Here is an 18,514-nt window from a genome sequence, read left to right as displayed (position 1 = left end):
TCCGGGGAGTGCGGCGTGTCGCGACGGTGGAATTGATACACAGCGAGGCACATGCGGCCTGTATAAAATAGTCAAGTGTGTAAGCTGTGAGCTAGTGCAACGTTGCAGTTTGAAAATTTGAAATCTTGCCACTTGAAGATTCGTCAAAACGATGGAATGTAGTCTTAGCTGATTGAATGCCGTTCTCGTTTTTTCCTTTCGCCACAACGCACCTTTGCAGTACACCGTCAGCAACAATGCACAACGTAGCCTTACTAATCTTTAACCCTTTACGTTTGTTCACAGAACATTTTGTACCGTTCCCGAGCTTCTTCGCCCTGCCTCCGTGTCCATATGTTGCGGTGCTATCTTCACCATTATCACCTCGCCCACCGTTCTGCTCGTGAGGTTCTACTCCTACTCCATGAGGTCCGACAGGAAGGTGAGTGATGCTCAAAGATGCCGTTTATTTGTGCGCCATATTGCCTTATTGGAAGTACTAACCCACGGATACCTTTTAGCAAGCTTTCTGATCAAAACATGGCAGGTACACCTACTGCAAACCAAATGGTGTACGTAAGTACTATAGGACACGCAACGAAGATTGTACATGCAGTCACACACACACACACACAAGTGTGCACTGTAAAACGTAAAGTGACCTTTCTTTCCCGAATACACACTAACAGATTTGTAGGTTTTATTTGTACAAAGTTGCGCATACATTCCATTCACACAAATTTGTGTGAAGAAGTGTATGTTTTTATGCATACGTTTGCACAAATTCGTGCGAATTGAAATACATGTGCAACTTTGTGCAAACGTTCGCACAAAAAAACTACAAATACATTTAGTGTGTAGAGCGACGTACAGGCTTCATCGCTCTGTTAGAGCGATTTTTGCGAAATGACTCAACATGAGTCTTCTTCGTAACAGAAAATGTCGCAGAAACGACTCTAAACGAGCGACGTTTGCGAAAATGACTCAAAATGAGTCTTATTCTTAACCAAAAATGTCGCGAAAAGTTACTCCAAACGAGCGATGTATTTAATGTCGTTCTCCCAAGAGTCGTCAAATTGGATTCACAATATCGTTCTATTTGCACTGTAAAAAATAATCACGGTCGCCTATACGGAAATATGCCGTTTACTTAACCTACGGCGTCTCCAGCACCTTGGGTTTCGTACCCTCTTCCCATAAGAGCCCATGTAAAAAAACGTGGGTAGGGAGCCAGGGTACGGAAAGGTACGGTAAAAGTCCTGCTAATTTTGATCCCAAGGTCTTCGTCTTGAGTACGGAGTCTGTTACGGCGTTCCGTACCCCCTTCCCTATGCTAGCCCATGCAAAAATCGTTGGGACGGTGGCCATGTACGGCAAATCTCTGAACCGCTTTCGAAAATCACCCCTAAAAGTGAGGTACGGAACGCCGTGACAGGCTCCGTATCCAAGACTGATTTTTTACAGTGTGCATCGTATTTGGCCACTCCTTTACATGTAGTGTGTACTTACCATAGTACTCACTTATATGTGTGCTCACAAGTACACTCTTCCTTGTGTACTACAGAACACTGTAGGCGTTCAGTGTTGATAGCAGCAAACTTGACGGACACATACTTGCCTGCGTGTACATGTTCGCGACTGTTGGCTTTACAGAGTACTGTTTTCCAGCGCCTTTGAACATTCCTGATCTTTTTTTTCCCTCGGACGGTGTGGCGTACCTTCTTTAAACGTGCCCGAGCCGCAGTAGCACAATGTTTGGCCAACCTCGCCATTAAAAATCCAAAAAGAGAGCAGGCAGTGCGCCGTTTGTTGGCGCCCCCGCCGGCACAACTCACTGTTTGGTCTTCTGTTCCGGGGGAGGATGGGCAGGGCGCTATGGTGAAGCTACCTTCAGACGGAAGTGCAAAGATGCAAGTTTAAAGACGACGGAGGAGTCTTGAGGCTACCCTCATCGAAATAACTCGACTGCTTTTTGAGACTGGCTGAATTATCCCCCGCGCTAAAAACCGCACCCCTGTGGTCTCCGTTAGTTTACCTGTCAGCAGATGTGTAGCGCATTTAGTTTATTTGTCTGTAACGAAGTTTACACGTTACATTTTGGGGTATCTAGCGTAACGTGACGTGCTACTAGACCTCTGTAACAATGATACGCCGTTGTCGCGTTATCATTATATAGAGAAAAATCACGCAGAATCTATGCCTCTTCTCAACTGGGCAGAACGCCGAGCCGTTTTAAAGCAGACTCTACCATCTTCTTTGAAAAGGAAACCAAATTTTAGCAAGCATAGAGGTTAAGAAATGGCATTTTTGGATGGTGAGCCCAACTTTTAGCACGCAAGGCGACCACGGCGTTTAGACGGTAATTGCAGGGCTTTGCTATCAAGGAGCGCTACATTCTTACCAAAAGCAAACGCACCACTCCACTGGAGTCCGGTTTACGATACTTTTACAAAAAATAAAAACGGTAGCTGATGTTTTCCGATGCCTATAATATTTGTATTTTAAAAATAAAATCATCGTAATGCAGGAAATGTGTGACAAAAAAAAATTGCATTTCGTTTGCAATTATTTTTTCCATGTACTCACATCTTTTTGGTGAGAAATACCCTGAAAATCGTCGGAATATCAAAATACTAGTTATAGCATAATCTTGTGTGTAAATTATCGCAAAACCAGCCTATTTGCTTGCAGTGCAGCAAACGATGCTGCGCGCCTCACCTTTTTTATTATTTTAAGCCTGCGTGTGCTGTCAGGCGGACTATCACGATACCGATCATTCCCTTTATTTACGAGGTAGATGTACGCCAGACCACGTCTCGCGTAACAGGCTTCGCGATATCTCACGAAACACTGTTACGCTGCGACGCGCCTGGCATTCTCACGAAACACTGTTACGCTGCGACGCGCCTGGCATACATCTACCTAGGCCTGCGGCGCTGACACCCGAGTCGGGTAGTGCAAAAGTGTACACAAAGATACGGGCCTCCGGCCCGTCAACGGCACGTCACTTTGACTAAGCATGCAGGGTTGTGCATTTGACATTTTTTCGCTTATTTTCGTCAAAAATACCCTCTAGCGCCTCAACGGTTTGAACTAGAGCAAAACGGAGAAAATTTTTCGCAAAGGGCTCTACTTTAATGAGTTACCCCTTAGGAGACTGTAAAAAAAATATTTTTTAAAAACTTTATTTTAGGGACCTGTGGTTTTTGATTTTTTAAAAATCCAATTTTTGAGCTAGAATGCTCTTCTTCGAACTCGATCTGTCTTTTTATAACATCAAACGACCCTGAAAATCCCAGGTCGCTTGCTCAATTCGTTCTCGAGTTATCGTGATGACAGACAAACACACACACACACAAACAGACAGACAGACAGACGCGAAACTTTTTGATCATCACTGGAGTAATAGGCTTCGCTATCGCTCAGCCAAAAAAAGAACTAACTGACTCTCAGTTATCGTTTCTTTACATCACTGTAAAGAAAATTATCGTGATTTTACGACATTTCCTCGGTTAATTTTCTATTACGAAAACTTCATTTCTAAGAAATTACGATACATCGTTATTTTACGAATTTGCTTTGATAAAATCCTAAGCTCTAACTAAAGGGTATGAAAATTTTAAAATTTCTAGTCAAATTTTATGTCTTACGACCCAAAAGAATGCATTCGTTACGAAATGTATTCGTTACTTTACGAAATGTTTTCGTAAATTGGCACTTACGAAATATTAACGTAAATTAATTTTTACGAAGCATTTCGTAACTTATTTTTTCGTAAAATCACGAAAACGTTTTACAGTGATTTGGTTCCTATCCTGTTAAATCTGAGTCTGAGTATAATTGAGCTTAGTGGCTTACACTTTCTACCATGTTAGTCCTAGCAGCTTCAGCCTACTCGGCGCGCCCGCCTGCTCCGCGGGCCAACTCCTTTGCTGTGATGGCACCCCAGGCGGCAGTTGAGGATAGAGTTTTCTGACCACTCTGCTCCGCTAACCCCCTACCCTTTCCACAACCGCTTCGCCCCTTCCCCGTCCCTTGCACCGTTATCAGGGGCCCCTAACCTTGGCTAACGCGACGTAAACCAACTTTAAGCCGTTGTCTTATCGGGCCGGGGACCGAGACCGCGTTGTCTATTTCGCAGGGTTATGATCATGTCATATAGCTTTATTTATTCTTCCGAACCCTCTTTTAGCTGCCTCAGTGTGTTAACTTGATTATTCAAGAAAATTCCCCCCATTTGGATTTTTTTAACATAAAAGTCCCAAAATAACAAAACCATTCACACATTGTCCTATTCGTACGTATGCCTCCTTAATAACAAAAAAAAAATTCATACTCTGTTTCAAAGAACATACCGTCGTGTGTCAGGGCTGTGACATAACGCAGTGTTGTGGATTTGCCTTAAAAATAAAGAGACATCATGTTGTGTGGACAAAGTTTTATTTACTTTTCCATGCCACTGTATTCAAATTGGCTGCGTGATGAGGCTGGGCCGGAGACGTGCACCTCGGTGGCAGCGATAACGCACGCACTTGAATTAAGGTTGTCTAATGGAGCTGAAAGGTAAACACAAGGGTGGCTCGGTCGTGTCGCAATCCGCGCCGCTTAAGATTTAGAGAGGAGTCTGTGGCTCTGGAAGAGTGCAGAGACTAAGAAACGGGACCGTGGTTTTTAGTCGTTCCGGGCCTTACTGTGCAAAACATTTCTATAGCAATGGGTGCTTTTAAATATATGTAACTGCTTGGCTGTTACTTTTCGTACTACGTATTAACTACCATCACGATTTATGAACTGAAGAGTTTTATAACTCCAGAACTTTTTGCGGGCACTTTCTGGGTGCAAGTTTTGCTTTTAATAAACGATTGTTTCCAAATCGATCAAGTGCTCAGTAAAGAATTGGGTATCTGCACTAGTGTGCAGTAAATACAAATTGTCCCATGGAATACATACGCTAAGCCGCATCGCGTATATTGTGTGGGTGGCTTTGCCCACTCGTTTTGGCCATACACTGAATTTAGCGTACAGTCAAAAACTGACTGTGAGCTTTAATTAGTGTAACGCAACGTGCACTGCAAAATGTTTGCAAAGAATAGATTCGTATTGCAAAAGATTTTCTTTGCAGCTTGCAAAGAAATTGTTATATACGAAACGGTTGCAGCTGACAAACTTGTTCTTTGCAATGCAAACACTTTGTTTGCAAGTATTCTGACAGCGTACTGAGTATTTCTTTGCAAAACAAACATCGCAAATTCTTTGCCAAGAATATAGTTTGCAAGTATTTATAGGGAGAATCGAGACGAAAGCCAAACCTGCCAGCACATGTGAATGCCGGTGTATGCGGTACAGTATAAGTATTAATAACGTTCCTACGTGTCCATAGGCCACTTTGTAGGCAGTAAATTTCTGAATAAAGCGCTTTGCAAGTACGCATGGAACTCGTTGTATCCAAAGTGCACAAATTCATGCTTATGTTTATAAACTTAACGTCTTGTCAAAATTAATCGGGCCACTTAACTCGTATTATTTAAAGGAACATTTCGTAATTTCAGAAATTCAAATACGAATTTATTTATAAATTAGTCGTTATTTAGGGCTACGATTTATATTTCGTTGCCATTTTTTGTAATATTATTGCAAATTTTATCAGTGTGGTTCGATTCCGGCCTCAGCGCTGCGGATCAATTTCTGGCAATATCAGATAGCACCGAGCGAAGCCAACTAAGTTGTCGCAATGCGCGTGCAGAATTCAGAAAGAAAACAAACGGCCCTTAGTAATTGCACCTATTTTGGCCATGTACACGCCGTTCATCATAGGGGATAAGCTTGCCACATTAGGTCGGCACAACGCCAAGCTCAAAACTACATTACGCAGATCTCGCCGTCTTATTTTATACAAGCATCTTCATTTAAGCCTTCGCCCACAGTAGTTTGTGTTGGGGACATAGTGACCCTGCTTGTGGCTCCACGAGGTGCTGCCGCAGCACAGCACCGCGGATCCCTATCCGGTGCACGCTGATTGGGACCGGTCTTATTGCCGTCGCGACGCGATGCTTGCCGGCCGGAGAAAGGCCGCAGGCCCTCCACTGACACGTTGACCTTGTCGAGCACGCAGTACAAAAACATTTCAAAGAATTTCAATCGGTACTAACCCTCTTAAGCACCAGTTGCCGTGCCCGTGCATGTGCCTCTGGCTGAGGTTATATGGACCGCGCCGCGTCTGAAAATTGCGCCATGTCGTGCTTATTACTCCCCGGATGCTGGTGTCTGGGGAGTAACTCTTGGCTGAGGAGTGGGGTGGCTCACTGCTCATCCTGTCCTGTGGGGCGTGGGCGTCATACATTTACGAAAAACAAGGATTTGTCGCCAGGGCTAAGAGATACGATAATTTTGGGGGTAGGCAATTCAAATTCTAAGCTTCAGGAGCGAACATCATAGTTCTGTGGATAAGAAAAAAAACAATGAGTTGGCAGAACAAACGGTTCGCTCTCGCAGCCACAGCTTTGCTGTAGTAACCTTACTCTGACATATTACTCTGTGTCAAATTACCAAACCTCTTAACTCTGATAAAAAAATTTTCTTGTGTACCCTACCACCTTTTTGTTTGCTGCAGCGACCGTTTTCAATCAAAGCAGACACCCCTGCCCACTAATAACAAAGCTTTTGTGTTCAAAGACAAACGGGACTCATTGGGTCAAAGGAGCAATGGGCGCCTTTGGATCATGGTGGAGGGATGTGCTTCTTAAGGCTTCTAGGTAAACAGAGCGGCGTCCTGGTTCTATGGAGATTAGGACACGTCATTAAGTGCGAATAGAGTAAAGGAGGTGAAGCTAAATCCACCCCATCGTCGCTCCTCTTTAATCACCTTCTCTTACCTCCTTACCGGGTGCGCTGTTTGGCGCCCTGCCAGTGCGTCACCGTTCACTCAACTATGTCAACCGAAGCCATTTCGAGAGCAAGAGAAAGTTTCGGTTCTCGGCAAAAACGTCCATTGCCCTCTACAAGAAGTATTTGTTGGAAATTTTCAAACTAAATAAGAAGGACGAGGTTCAGTTTCCATAACCGTTGACCACAATTAGATTTTAGAATATAATGCATTTTGGCAAGAAAATCGGTAATAGCTCTGACCGATGGTTCAACCTGTATAAAAAACAGCGAATATGTTAGGTCAGAGCGAATCTTCTTTTTCCGTAGTTACTTCAAACATCAGTTTTCTCTATGGAGGACTTTTCACAAGGAACCGTGAGTGTTACTGATTTACCCACCGACTAGGTCTCCATCTTTTATTCGTACAAATTTAAGCAAATAAACTTTTTGGTCACAATTCTGCTTGGTTAGAACATTTTTGTGCATTCCTTTGTAGAAAATCATGCACTATTGTGCTGAAACGAAACTTAGGTTTTACTTAGCACGAACGTTTTCACGAAAACATAAATTTACATTTGACGTGGCTTGGGTTTCGATGATGAGGTTCGGCAAAGAATGCCTGGCCCTGGCTTGCGGCACGTGACTGCAGTTCATCACCAATAATCAGGGGCATCGCTCCATTGCACCCCATTCTGAATGAGGCCGAAACGCAAAATGCGATCCGCTGGTAGTAAAGGTTATTGAGATTGCGTCAGATTTAAAATTTGGCTATTTTGCTGTGTGATGTATCGGCTGTGTGCTGTCACGTGGTTCCACTTTTGCCTTTGCCGCTCTACTTCGTGCTCCACAGGGCTCCACCCCCATTTTGGATATACTCCCCACGCAGGAGTCTCCGGGCCACGGGGTATTCCCGTCTTCTCTTCCGAGGATAAGAACTCCAAACTATACAATTGTATTGGAAAAGAATCCTATTATTGCATTTTGAGAAAGAAAATGGTACGATTTCTAGTCAGCTAGAAAGCAGCTGAACCGCGATTTCAAGTGGACGACATACCAGCAATGATTTATATTGTGTAGGACCGTCGTCTAAATAGTACTACCAAACTGTACTAAAATGATAACATACATAATGACTGTTGTGAAGAGCTGTAAGAAAAGGGGATTTGAAACACATCTTCGTAGACCCGTCCCTTCTTGCTTTAGATTGTACTTACTGATTTCAAAAGAGAGATGTCCATTTTAAACATGCCATGTGGAACTACTGCTACTTCTTGATGTCCGATTTGCATACTAAACAACGTTAGCTGGAGAGCAAAAATGCATGCTATTATTAGACAAATGCATTCGAATGTAAATCGCCATCCAATTTTCTTCAAATTGTGCGTCTTCTGCTTTTAAATGCATCCCTGACAGCTTAATTCATAAACATTCCCGCATGATCCCTTACCTGGTGGGTTTCGGAGTTTGTAAACTTCCCACAATTCATCATGTCGTGCACGATATTCAATGTTTTATTTCCCTAATGACAAATTGATTAGAAAGGTTACTGCTGACTGATTCAGAATGGTGCTGACCACGGTTGAGCGGTCCAATATCAATCTTTTCCGATTTCCCCTCGACAACAGCGGTAGGCGCAAACGTGCTTCATTCTAAATGGTGTGAGGTAGACCGTCTCACACCTGAGTTTCCAGAGTAGATAAGCCGCTAGAAGAACGTTTTACCTATAGGTGCCCTCAAAATCCAACAGTAGTAACATTTTGTCTCTCGTTTTCAGCCATTGGACCGTTTCAATGAGGCCTTGAGCGGTGGCGCTGCTTCCAGCTCCGGCTGCTAGGTCGCAGCACGCTCCGAGTCCACCATGAGAAATAGCGCGCTCAAGATGGGATTGGGTTAGATTTTGCAATTACATCAACTCTGAAAACTCAACAGTGTACATTGTATTCTGATATACAGGGTGGTCCACAGACCCCTTCCTTTATTTTGCTTATACTGTACCGCATGCATGCGTACGGGCGGGCTTGCCTACTGTCGCTCACCATAGGCGCCTTACGGCCCCGTGCGAGTATGCAACCCGTCCGCACGCCTGCATCCGGTACAGTATAAGCAAAATAAAGGAAGGGGTATGTGGACCACCCTGTATCAGTGTACTTGGCATGATTGCTGAAATATCAGATAAGTTATCAGATATCCCTAGTAGCGCCGATGCGCATTCAATGCGCATTCTTGGAGCATTTAAGTGCATTGTGCATTTTCGATGTGCGAAAAATGCGCGCATTGTTGCATGCGTTTACAATGCGCATTGACGACTGCGGATTACACCCGCCATAAATGCGCATTTTAAACGCGCATTGAACATGTACCCGATGCTAAAATGTGCACATCACTCGCATCAAAGGCGCACGATGAACGCGCATGGGAGTACGACTACAATGTGCATGCGAATAGTGCATAGCACTCGCCTTCAACGCGCATTATAAAATCCTATTGATAACTTTGACCGGAGAGCGTTCCCGCCGAAACATTGGCTCTCGCTGATGATCCACCACGACCGATTAGTTAGATACCGCAGAGGTGTCTCCACCGAACTCTGATTGAGCCCTTCTTCACAAGGTGTGGAACAAAAACAGATTTTTCTATTTTTAATATGGGGCTGGCGTGTTCAATGAACCTGATCTGTATGAGGCGTCGTGAAAGAAATTAGAACTTGACCTAATGCATCTAATGTCACTAATGTGCATGTAGAATGCATAATGTGCGCATTAAAATGCTCGTGGACGTTCTACATTCGATGTGCGTTAGAAATGCTCATAAAATGCGTTATCTCAGTGCGCATTATGTCACCGCATTATATGCGTTGATAATGTGTGACCTTCGAGGCGCATTTTAATGCACATTAGATATGCGCATTAAATGATCTAAGTAATGCGCGTTAAATGTGCGATGAAGGCGCATTCGCGCTACTACGGTAGGCTCACCTGACCGGTTTATTTCTCATAGTGGACTCACAGCGTGATGCGCCCTAGCAGCCGGGTAAGCAGCGCCGCCGCTAATGCCTCATTTAAGTTTGAAGGTAAAATTAGTGTTCGTATTAGATTTCTTCCAGAAGGGTTGGGATCTTCTCGACAAAACCACTGTCCTACCTCTTTTGTTGTGCTTCTACAAGCGTAAATAACCCCCAATTGGGTGGAAAGTAGCCCATTGATGAAAACAAAGCCGAAGCCAATCATGTGCGTCATTGAAGTAAGCTTCCACATGAAATAAAAGAAAGGTCTTGTGTAGTGACACTCAATATAAGCGAGTAAAGATGAATACTGGTACCTTGGAAAAACCTTTTACCTTGAAAAACACGGTAAACGAAACTACATATAAGTATACCACTATCAGCACAAATTCTAATATTAGAATGGCCAGGAATTGCATTTCCTGCAACGTTTAAAATTACACTGGTGATAACAATTGTATGTTTCTTAGATGTAATCCGCGTTGTATTACCTGTGTCAGCGTGAGCCTGTCAAGTAAGTCACGGGAGTCCCCGTGTGCGCCCATCAGCGTGCAGAGTTCAGAGCAAAGCAGTGATGTATCGTTTTTCGCGACATAGCGGTGTTTTGTGGTCGAAGAAATTTCGCGAGATGAGACCACTGGGCAGAGAGAGCACTTAGTACGTTTCCCCATAACTACTATGAACACAATAAGAGTACGACAGCCAACATGTCCAAGAGGTTACAAAATGGTTGTCAGAAAGAGAGTAATTTCCTGCCTTCTTGAATAACTGTAAGTCGCCTGTTGATTGTTTTAAATGACGCTCCGATATGGCGGACAAGGTGGATGAAAAGTATACGATCAGTACTTGCAAGCACCAGTAGCGAGACTACATGGTCACGCACGTTATCTAGTACTGCGTTTTTCTTTCAAAGAAAAATATGCCTTTCAATTACTTTCGGAATCAACTACTTTCAAGGACGTGTAAAATGTATGAGGAAAACAGCATACCACGCGTGTGCACAGGTAACGTAGAGTGCCGCCTATCGCCACTAAGAAAAAGACCTGAAAAAAAACACAACCTTGAGAACTTAACAACAGTCGAATTGTGATGAACATTTCGAATCATGTCTGAAGTATTGCCACGGGTACTTGGTATGACCACCATACCGCATCCAGAAAAATTATTAACAATGACAACCATCTTATGGTTGGCTTAGGGAGTAGCATAAAATATGGTTGAGACAACAATGACAGCGTGATGGAAACTATATTTTTGGTTCTCTCACACTATGATGTTGCATTAACCATATTTTATGGTCCTTCCTGAGTTAACCATACGATGGCCGCTATAGCTCATCCATTTTCGGGGTGCGTTTAGCTATGAAACATTTTAACATCTGCAACCGGGACGCTCGCAGTCCAGCAGTTCGCTTTTGCGTTCGGTTTGGAGCGGGCGGCTAAAATGCGCGAGTATCGGAGCGCGCTGAACAGCGCGAGCCTGTACTGTATCCGAAATGAGTGCGTTTCAGTTTTAGGTGTAGAGTTACCTCAGCGCTGTACAACGTTGTCGCCCAGCAATCATGCTGGGGCCCGGGCAGATTGTTGCAGTCTCGTAGGACTTGCGGTAAATATTTAGCCTTCCGGAATGTGCCCATGGTCATTCCTAGATGACCTATCAAAACCACTGCCTGTCAAAGAAATGGGACTAATAACTGATCACTTTCGGACATAATGCCTAAATACGATTCTTTATATGAAAGGAAAGAACGTCTTTCCCTATTATAGTATTGCTGGATATTTAACAACTATAAACAATTTTTGGTCAAAACTTCATATTTGATTTTATACAACTACTAGTACAAAAAACAGGGTACGGCAATCACTGTGGAACATATTTAATGCACACAGAAGTACAGTAGTTTCCGTATCAGGAGAAACAAGAGCATAAACAGTCTTCGACATTATTTACTTTGCTTACCATAACGTTTATGTGTAGTATATTTCCAAAATGTGATCCTCTGTACGAATAATCACCTACAATTTCTAATACTTGTTGTGGGATCATGCAGGCTGCGTATGCGACGACTATAATTGATAGCGCCAATGGAAATTTTGAAATCCTAACATGTAGTGGAGTTAGTCTACTTTTATATTTGCAATTATAGCAATACACTTTTAATGTGAATTTTTGTCTCAAAACGAGCGCGATTTTGTGCACATTTTTCTTTTTGGACAAAAGTTTAACAAGAGTTTTGAAGTATTTTGTCAAAGCTCGCGTGCACTCCCATGAATACTGTAACAGTTCGCCTTTTTCAAATGATGTACACGAAATCGCGTCCTTTCTTGTGACAACATTTTCACTTTCCCCAGTTGCTGTGTACCAGCACCTGATTTCGGAGCACACATCGATGCAGGCGGGTTTTTCTACTCACTGCAGCCCTGGCACCTTACGGATAGAGGAGTGGTCAAACCCGCTCGCACCGGTGCGTTCACCGTAGCACCCAGTGTGCAACACTGGTTTTAGCTTCACTGAAAATCACTTTGTGTAACATAATACAAAAAGTTCTTTGTAACATCGTGTGCGTTTGTAACATTGGATAAACAAATGGTTTTACGTAACAGATTGATACATCTTACTTTCAGTAACAGGTTTTAAAATTGTACCTTTGTGCAACAAAATTATTTTTGTTGATACTAAATATACATGTTTCCCGAGCATAATTACCAGTTTAACAGCTGTCACGGATTTTAGTTTATGCAACAAATGTTACATACACCACTTTGTGTAACAACGGTAACGTAAAATTATGAATGTTACAACTTTTATACACGTACACATTCGTGTTGTTGCATAGAGTTAGTTTCAGTGTTGTCGCCAGCCAACCGCAAAGGACGCACCGATAAAAAAAATGGAAAGAAATGTCTCTAGACGTTTCACCATAGTAACAAAGACAAAGACAAAATAATAATCAGTATTAAACTATATAGCCTTAACCCAGGTGTTTTTCGACGTCTCGAACACGCAAAAAAGCCTGTTCGCTAAAATAGCAAACTTCAGGTCCTTGTGTTTTGCTGTTGCAGCAAACACATTTTTGTTTTCGCTGATTTAGCAGAAGATTTTGCTGTTTCAGCACACATTTTGCTAAAACAGCAAAATCTTTTGCTATCTCTGCTAAATGTTTTGCTGTGACCATAGCAGAGAAAATAGTTTGTCGCTATGGTCACAGCAAAACATTAAGCAGAGCTAGCAAAAGGTTTTGCTGTTTTATCAAACTGTTTGCTGAAACAGCAAAACCTTTTGCTAAAACAGCGAAAACAAAAATGCGTTTGCTGCAACAGCAAAACACAAGGACCTGAAGTTTGCCATTTTAGCGAACAGGCTTTTTTGCGTGAAATGCATTAAAGGCATGCCAAGCGGAATGCCAACTTGCGTTCCTTTCAGAATGAGAACTATCGGTACGTGCTTTATCACTGTGAAAAATATCAAGATAAATTTACATGTTTAAATTTTGGGGAGCGACACAGTGGTAAAGAGAAAATGCTGATATTGCATGGAACGCTCCCGGCTAAACGACGAGCACTCGTTCCGAGTGGTTCGTATCGTAAATTTACGTCAGCTCATTCATGTTCGGTGAAAAATACTGAGTCGATTCATATTAATTTCAACACGTCCTAATTTTACTCGCTGACATCGTAAATAAGTAACATTGCTCGCTTACGGGTTTTCCCCGTAAAAACTACAAATATTTTTCACAGTGAGCGGCTGTCTATTTTATGGAATAACACCAGCGTTGTGCCGGCTTTCAATTCGAAACGAGCGAAAAGTCCTTCTCAACTTTGACTTGAAAGTTGGTGGCGGTCCGGTTGGACTTAAACCAATAATTCGGGCAAAAGTGAGCAAAGGTCGCATAGGTTGCAGCGACATATTTGAGGGCAGAGATTGGGGCGCACGACTGTTTCTCTTCGTTTGTTTGCAACCAAGTGGTGCCGGTGCACAGTTACTTGGTCGATAACCGCCCCTCCCCCATCAATTTAATCTCAGCCGCTGTTCACTGACTCGTAGGCCCATGAGGGTCGAAGAAACACATTAGTACATTAAATTTTATGAGAGGACAAGTTATACGAGAGCTTTTTTCAGTTCATTTGGAGACAGTCCTGCACCAGACTAACAAAAATCAAATGTTGTTTTACGAAATCAATTTCTGAATAATATAAGAGTAAACATTCCTACGTTTAAATAAGACACACTCAATTGCAAACCACATAGAAGCTATAGCGAGGCCGCCGTACAGTATGATAAAGGCTGGCTTAACGTGGATCCACCGCAGGGGGCTGTGCGTACGCCCAGTGTCCAGAAACATGAGTTCTTCTTTGCCGCACAATTGTCGACGAGCATTGCGCTTTTCACGGTCATGCCAAAAATACATTACACCAGACGCATGCAAGAGACCAACCATTCTTCTCAGAGGTTTCTCCAGCGGGGAGCCTCTTGTAACCATGATGTTACTTTTGAGGTTCGAGATTGGCAGTATGAAGTGGTGCAGCAATCTTGATCTTCGAAACAACTGTAACACGAAAAAATAAATAGAAGAGGCCTACTATTTTACAGAATGTGTATGGTAAAACAATGTCTGAATTTTTGAGGATGTAGAGAACTTTGAGGGTCTCTCGTAGTTAGAGAGAAACTCAGGTGATTGAAGATGTTTTATTTTTAAAATGAGAAAAAGTCCCCTTTTCGAGGGGTGGGGGGAGAGAGACCTCCCCTAAATCTAAGAGCTTTTCCTCGAATTATGGGAGCTACTTAACACTTTCCCCTTTTCCTCCCAAAGAAGAGTCACTGTTTTTACCGTGTGGTAGGTGTTACACGTTCTTTACTATTATTTTTATAATTTTCACTAGCCAGAAAAGGCAATTTTTCCCCTTCCCTTTTAAATATAGCAAGCTTATCCGCCTCCCCTTTTCTTAAAAATATATGCATGAAAATAACGCTTCAAGATAACCCCAGAAAGACAGATGTATATATATCGTTCACATGATCTTACTGTTAAAATCCACGGGTCGAAATCGTCAAAGATTATGAGTGCCACGTTTCGTTGCTCTGCTACATAATGCAACATGGGCAACAACTGCTCGAACTCATTCACATATTCTACTCTGGGCAGCATTCTGGCAGGTAGTAGACTGCTGGCACTCGGTCGTAGCTCTATACCCATTAGTATCGATAGGTTACTCTCAGCAAGCTCCTCTAAAGTGTCAATTTCACCCTTCATTTTGCCGACACTTAGTTGAGTACGGAGCTGACCCTGGTACGCCGATGAAATGACGACGCTTACAAGTAACCAGCTGCCGTACACGATGCGATGTGGACTACTCTGTCTGCAAAAGATGTTAGACAGAGCTCTACAAATACATTCGACGCTATATCAAACTCACAGTCCACTTACGTGTTGAAAATGCAAAGCAGTGATACCTTTCGGGAAAGGATTGGGAGACGAGAGGTGCCAGTACTTGAAGACATATATCTGACCTTCTCGTTAGCGAAAACAGAACAACGGCCACACAAAATGCAGATCCAATGGTGACGCCCCACATTGCGTTAGTAAACTCGCACGTCATATCTTCCAGAGGAGAGGCCGATGGACCCAATCCTGCATGCCAAAAGAATTTTTAGTGGATACCATCTAGTACTAGGCAAGCCTCACTATGCTGTTGTATGTGTTTTGCGGCATTCGCAAGTAGTCTGAAACATTCATTTGCGTTCAATATCCGAGGGGTCCGCAACTAGGTTCGAGCGAGTACACTGGCCGCCCGGAAAACTGGGAAGACCGGGAAGACTACCAGGAAGACTAAAGAAAACTGTAGAAGATCAAGAAAATCGTTGGCCACAAATGTGACGGAAAACCGAAAACTATAAGGGAAGACCGGAAAAACTTTAGGAAAGACCTAGAAATTGCAAGGAAAACCAGAAAATGTAAGGGAAGGCCGATGAAAATGCGAGAAAACCGCAGGAAACTGGACGAAGCCTTTAGAAAATCTCAGAAAACCAGGATATTGGGAAAACCAAGAAAAAGTTGGGAAGACCGGAAAACCCTTGGGAAAACCTAGGAAAACTAGGAAGCCCACCAGCCCACCACATGTGTGCACCGGCAGACCGTACTTGCGGACCCCTCATCAATATCATTATATTTATTTCCAAATTCTGTGTGAATGTTTGTAATATTCTGCCAGCATCATTCTAAGTTTGTATGTTTGTTGCAGGCGTTTGTGGGTGGTTATACCTACGATTCGTTTAGGACAGATTTGTGCAAAAAAATATTTTTTCATTTTAAACAAAAAGAGATACAACAGTCGAGTTAGTGCGATGGAAATTTTAATCTATGAGGTGATACGGACTGGTCGTCATGTGATTGCCCCACGATATTGATGTGTTGGTGTACCCTGTACCCTGCATCAGGTTTTCATCGTATTGTCCTTTCTTGCCTGCAGGTACGATGGCAATCGCACCGTACATACGCCAGGGAAAGGCTGCTACCTCTTGCCGCCGGAACACCTGCATGTGCGTGTCACAGACTGCGGCATCCAATCGGCAAAGGAAGGCTCTCCGCATTATTGCCTCTGTGGCCTCCGCTTCTCCGTAACCTTTCAGGTGAATAGACAAACTATTGTTACGTTTAATCATGCCGATGAGCGGTTGCACCTGAAAAATGTCGGTCACATGCACGTATTGAACCAGCATAACTGCCAGAGCAGTGTATGTTTATAGTCACAAAAATAACAGTGTTGGTGTACCAATGGCCCGCCGTCCCAGACCACATCCAAGTTCTTGTCAACTGGAGGGCGCCACCTCGAGCAGTGGGGTGGGAACACAGAGGCGCCGTTGGGGCAAGACAACTCGGTCCAAGTGCCTATTCTGATAACAGTTGCGCCTAAAGGAACCAGTTTAAAATCACTTTGACAGTCAAAAGTACAGGTTTAACAGCACAACAAAGTATTCAGAAAATTAAATTGTGGTTTGAAGGTGGCCAGAATATGTGCATGGGGGATGTATCAAGCCGTACTATTTATGTGGTTATCGCACACAGGCGGGCGGGTGTTATTAGCCCCTTGCGGGTGCATCCGGTCAATACTCCTGCATCCGGTACAGTGTTACTATGAAAAATGAACGGCATAGAACACCTACCCTGTGTGAAGAAACGGACTGACCAGCCAAATGCTATTAAACTAGGCTGATTCGATATTGGGCAAAAACTGAATCTGACGGACGTGACTTTCGCTTATGTGTCAGAAAAGCTTTCCATGTCGATTTACAATAGTTATATTAACGTACCTCAATTTTGTTCGCCTACGCGCTAACGTTCGAGTAGTACTCGAACATTTCGAATCCAAACAACTCGTGTTCGAGCGATCACGAACAGCTCGATGTTCGTTCGTGTTCCATCGAATGCGAACATATTCGCCAAGACAGTGCCGAGGTGCACCGCAGCCGAGGGGGAAATCACTTGCAAAATAGTGCGTACACCTTCCCTCGAAATCGTTCAAAATAGTTGGTGCAATAGTCGCCAAATACCTCTGAAATACTGCGAAATACCCCAAAATAATCCGAAATAACCATGAAATAACCGAAATGGCAGGAGAATATCACGTAATAGTCCGTACGCTACACGGTAAAAAGTTTTTCTTAGTTTCAATACCATCTCTTGAATTTCAAGGACTGGTGGATACTTTCCAGATCGACCCTTGAAATACCAGAATCTGCCTTGAAACCATTTGCTTCAAAGGAAAAGCCTTGGAATTTTTGTTCTCATATTCAAAGGGTTGCCTTGGATTACCAGACGTAAATTCCAAGGCTATTCTTTGGAAGCAAATGGTTTCAAGGGTTGATCTAGAAATTATTCAGCCGCCCTTGGAATTCAAGAAACAGTCTTGCAATCCAAGAAAAACTTTTTACAGTGTACGAATCCGAGTGATTTCCCCCTCGACCGCAGCCCTATCGTGCTGATACAGTTTGTATCATCTGCTGCTTTCAAGATCCACTCTTTATTGAGTTGTTTTTTTTTCTTTTTTTAATAATTGGGTTGATTGTGGTTACTCTGGAAACCCAAGTGTGTACTTGAACGCAGGAAATACTGCGTACTTGTTGGTATTCAGTATTTCCTGCGAGAAATTCATCAACACTATCGTGGAGTGCGAATAAGTACTCCTCTAGTATTCTCACTCAAAGCGAAATTACGTTGATAAATTTCTCATATCGGCCTGCTGCTGTTTTTATTTTCCTCAAGCTCGAGTAGAGCAGAAGACAATGTTTCTGTTTTTCAAATTCGTTGAGTCATTTCACTTTCATTACTGACTAACAACCAATCATGCTTGTTAAGAAACTGTGATTTTGCTATCCCTTATCATCCAAAGAGATGGTGCCTTTCAGTCAACACAACCCAGAACATCTGTCTCCTACAACATGGTTTAAATTTATTTCATGAATGAAGACTGCAGGTGGCCCTTGCAATGCAGAGGTTAGGAGAGATATGGTGAGTTGATTGAGTTGCAAAATGCACACAACAGAAGAAATTAATGAAAGCAGTTAGGGAGGGGAGGCATTTTCTTTCATACAAATTTAATAAAGATTCTACTCTCTTGATTTGCTGAACTGTTCGGCCTCCAGCCGCAACTTATTGAGAGACATAATAGTGAA

The 18,514-nt window shown here is 43.0% G+C and overlaps 3 protein-coding genes across 5 annotated transcripts in view; 1 reads left to right on the top strand and 2 right to left on the bottom strand.

Annotated features, from left to right (window-relative positions):
- The window catches only part of LOC127748832 (uncharacterized), a 57,816-nt gene that overhangs the window by 38,020 nt on the left and 1,282 nt on the right, over positions 1–18,514 (top strand). The window contains exons 3-4 of the mRNA XM_052263940.1: positions 286–421; positions 16,312–16,471. Coding sequence (XP_052119900.1) covers positions 286–421; positions 16,312–16,463 — 288 coding nt within the window. The 3' untranslated portion in view covers positions 16,464–16,471. The remainder of the gene's footprint in view (positions 1–285; positions 422–16,311; positions 16,472–18,514) is intronic.
- Positions 7,212–12,992, bottom strand: LOC113211866 (putative gustatory receptor 28b). Its single transcript, XM_052263941.1, has 6 exons — positions 11,373–12,992; positions 10,336–10,887; positions 9,984–10,266; positions 8,291–8,362; positions 8,058–8,147; positions 7,212–7,989 (listed from the first exon to the last, which is right to left on the bottom strand). The coding sequence occupies exons 3-6, from the start codon at positions 10,095–10,097 to the stop codon at positions 7,930–7,932; spliced, it is 336 nt and encodes a 111-aa protein (XP_052119901.1). The 5' UTR covers positions 10,098–10,266; positions 10,336–10,887; positions 11,373–12,992; the 3' UTR covers positions 7,212–7,929.
- On the bottom strand, positions 13,188–16,463 carry LOC113211877 (uncharacterized). 3 transcript variants are annotated; one of them, XM_052263939.1, is made up of 4 exons: positions 16,358–16,463; positions 15,270–15,473; positions 14,868–15,201; positions 13,188–14,390 (listed from the first exon to the last, which is right to left on the bottom strand). In XM_052263939.1, exons 2-4 carry the CDS (start codon positions 15,341–15,343, stop codon positions 14,013–14,015), a joined length of 786 nt encoding a protein of 261 aa, XP_052119899.1. In that variant the 5' UTR covers positions 15,344–15,473; positions 16,358–16,463; the 3' UTR covers positions 13,188–14,012. The 3 variants fall into 3 exon arrangements, with proteins under 3 accessions (XP_052119899.1, XP_052119898.1, XP_026286184.1); XM_052263938.1 differs by having other exon boundaries at positions 14,868–15,225; positions 15,296–15,473; XM_026430399.2 differs by lacking the exon at positions 16,358–16,463 and having other exon boundaries at positions 13,189–14,390; positions 15,296–15,473.

Source organism: Frankliniella occidentalis, unplaced genomic scaffold (genome assembly GCF_000697945.3).
Source record: "Frankliniella occidentalis isolate FOCC.00 unplaced genomic scaffold, Focc_3.1 Scaffold15, whole genome shotgun sequence".
NCBI classification, from domain to species: domain Eukaryota; kingdom Metazoa; phylum Arthropoda; class Insecta; order Thysanoptera; family Thripidae; genus Frankliniella; species Frankliniella occidentalis.
The sequence above is the reverse complement of the archived record's forward strand: the minus strand, read 5'-3'. Positions and strand labels throughout refer to the sequence as shown.

What these genes read in the sequence shown, in the direction of transcription:
- LOC113211877 (XM_052263938.1), bottom strand. Translation starts at nt 15,441, where the DNA reads ATGACGTGCGAGTTTACTAACGCAATGTGGGGCGTCACCATTGGATCT. An exon ending in TCCCAATCCTTTCCCGAAAG is followed by an intron (nt 15,226 to 15,295) that starts GTATCACTGCTT and finishes ATGTATTTGTAG; the next exon opens with AGCTCTGTCTAACATCTTTT. An exon ending in TCGACCCGTGGATTTTAACA is followed by an intron (nt 14,391 to 14,867) that starts GTAAGATCATGT and finishes TTCGTGTTACAG; the next exon opens with TTGTTTCGAAGATCAAGATT.
- LOC113211866 (XM_052263941.1), bottom strand. Translation starts at nt 10,097, where the DNA reads ATGTGGAAGCTTACTTCAATGACGCACATGATTGGCTTCGGCTTTGTT. An exon ending in GTAGAAGCACAACAAAAGAG is followed by an intron (nt 8,363 to 9,983) that starts GTAGGACAGTGG and finishes ATTTGTCATTAG; the next exon opens with GGAAATAAAACATTGAATAT. An exon ending in ACATCTCTCTTTTGAAATCA is followed by an intron (nt 7,990 to 8,057) that starts GTAAGTACAATC and finishes CTTTTCTTACAG; the next exon opens with CTCTTCACAACAGTCATTAT.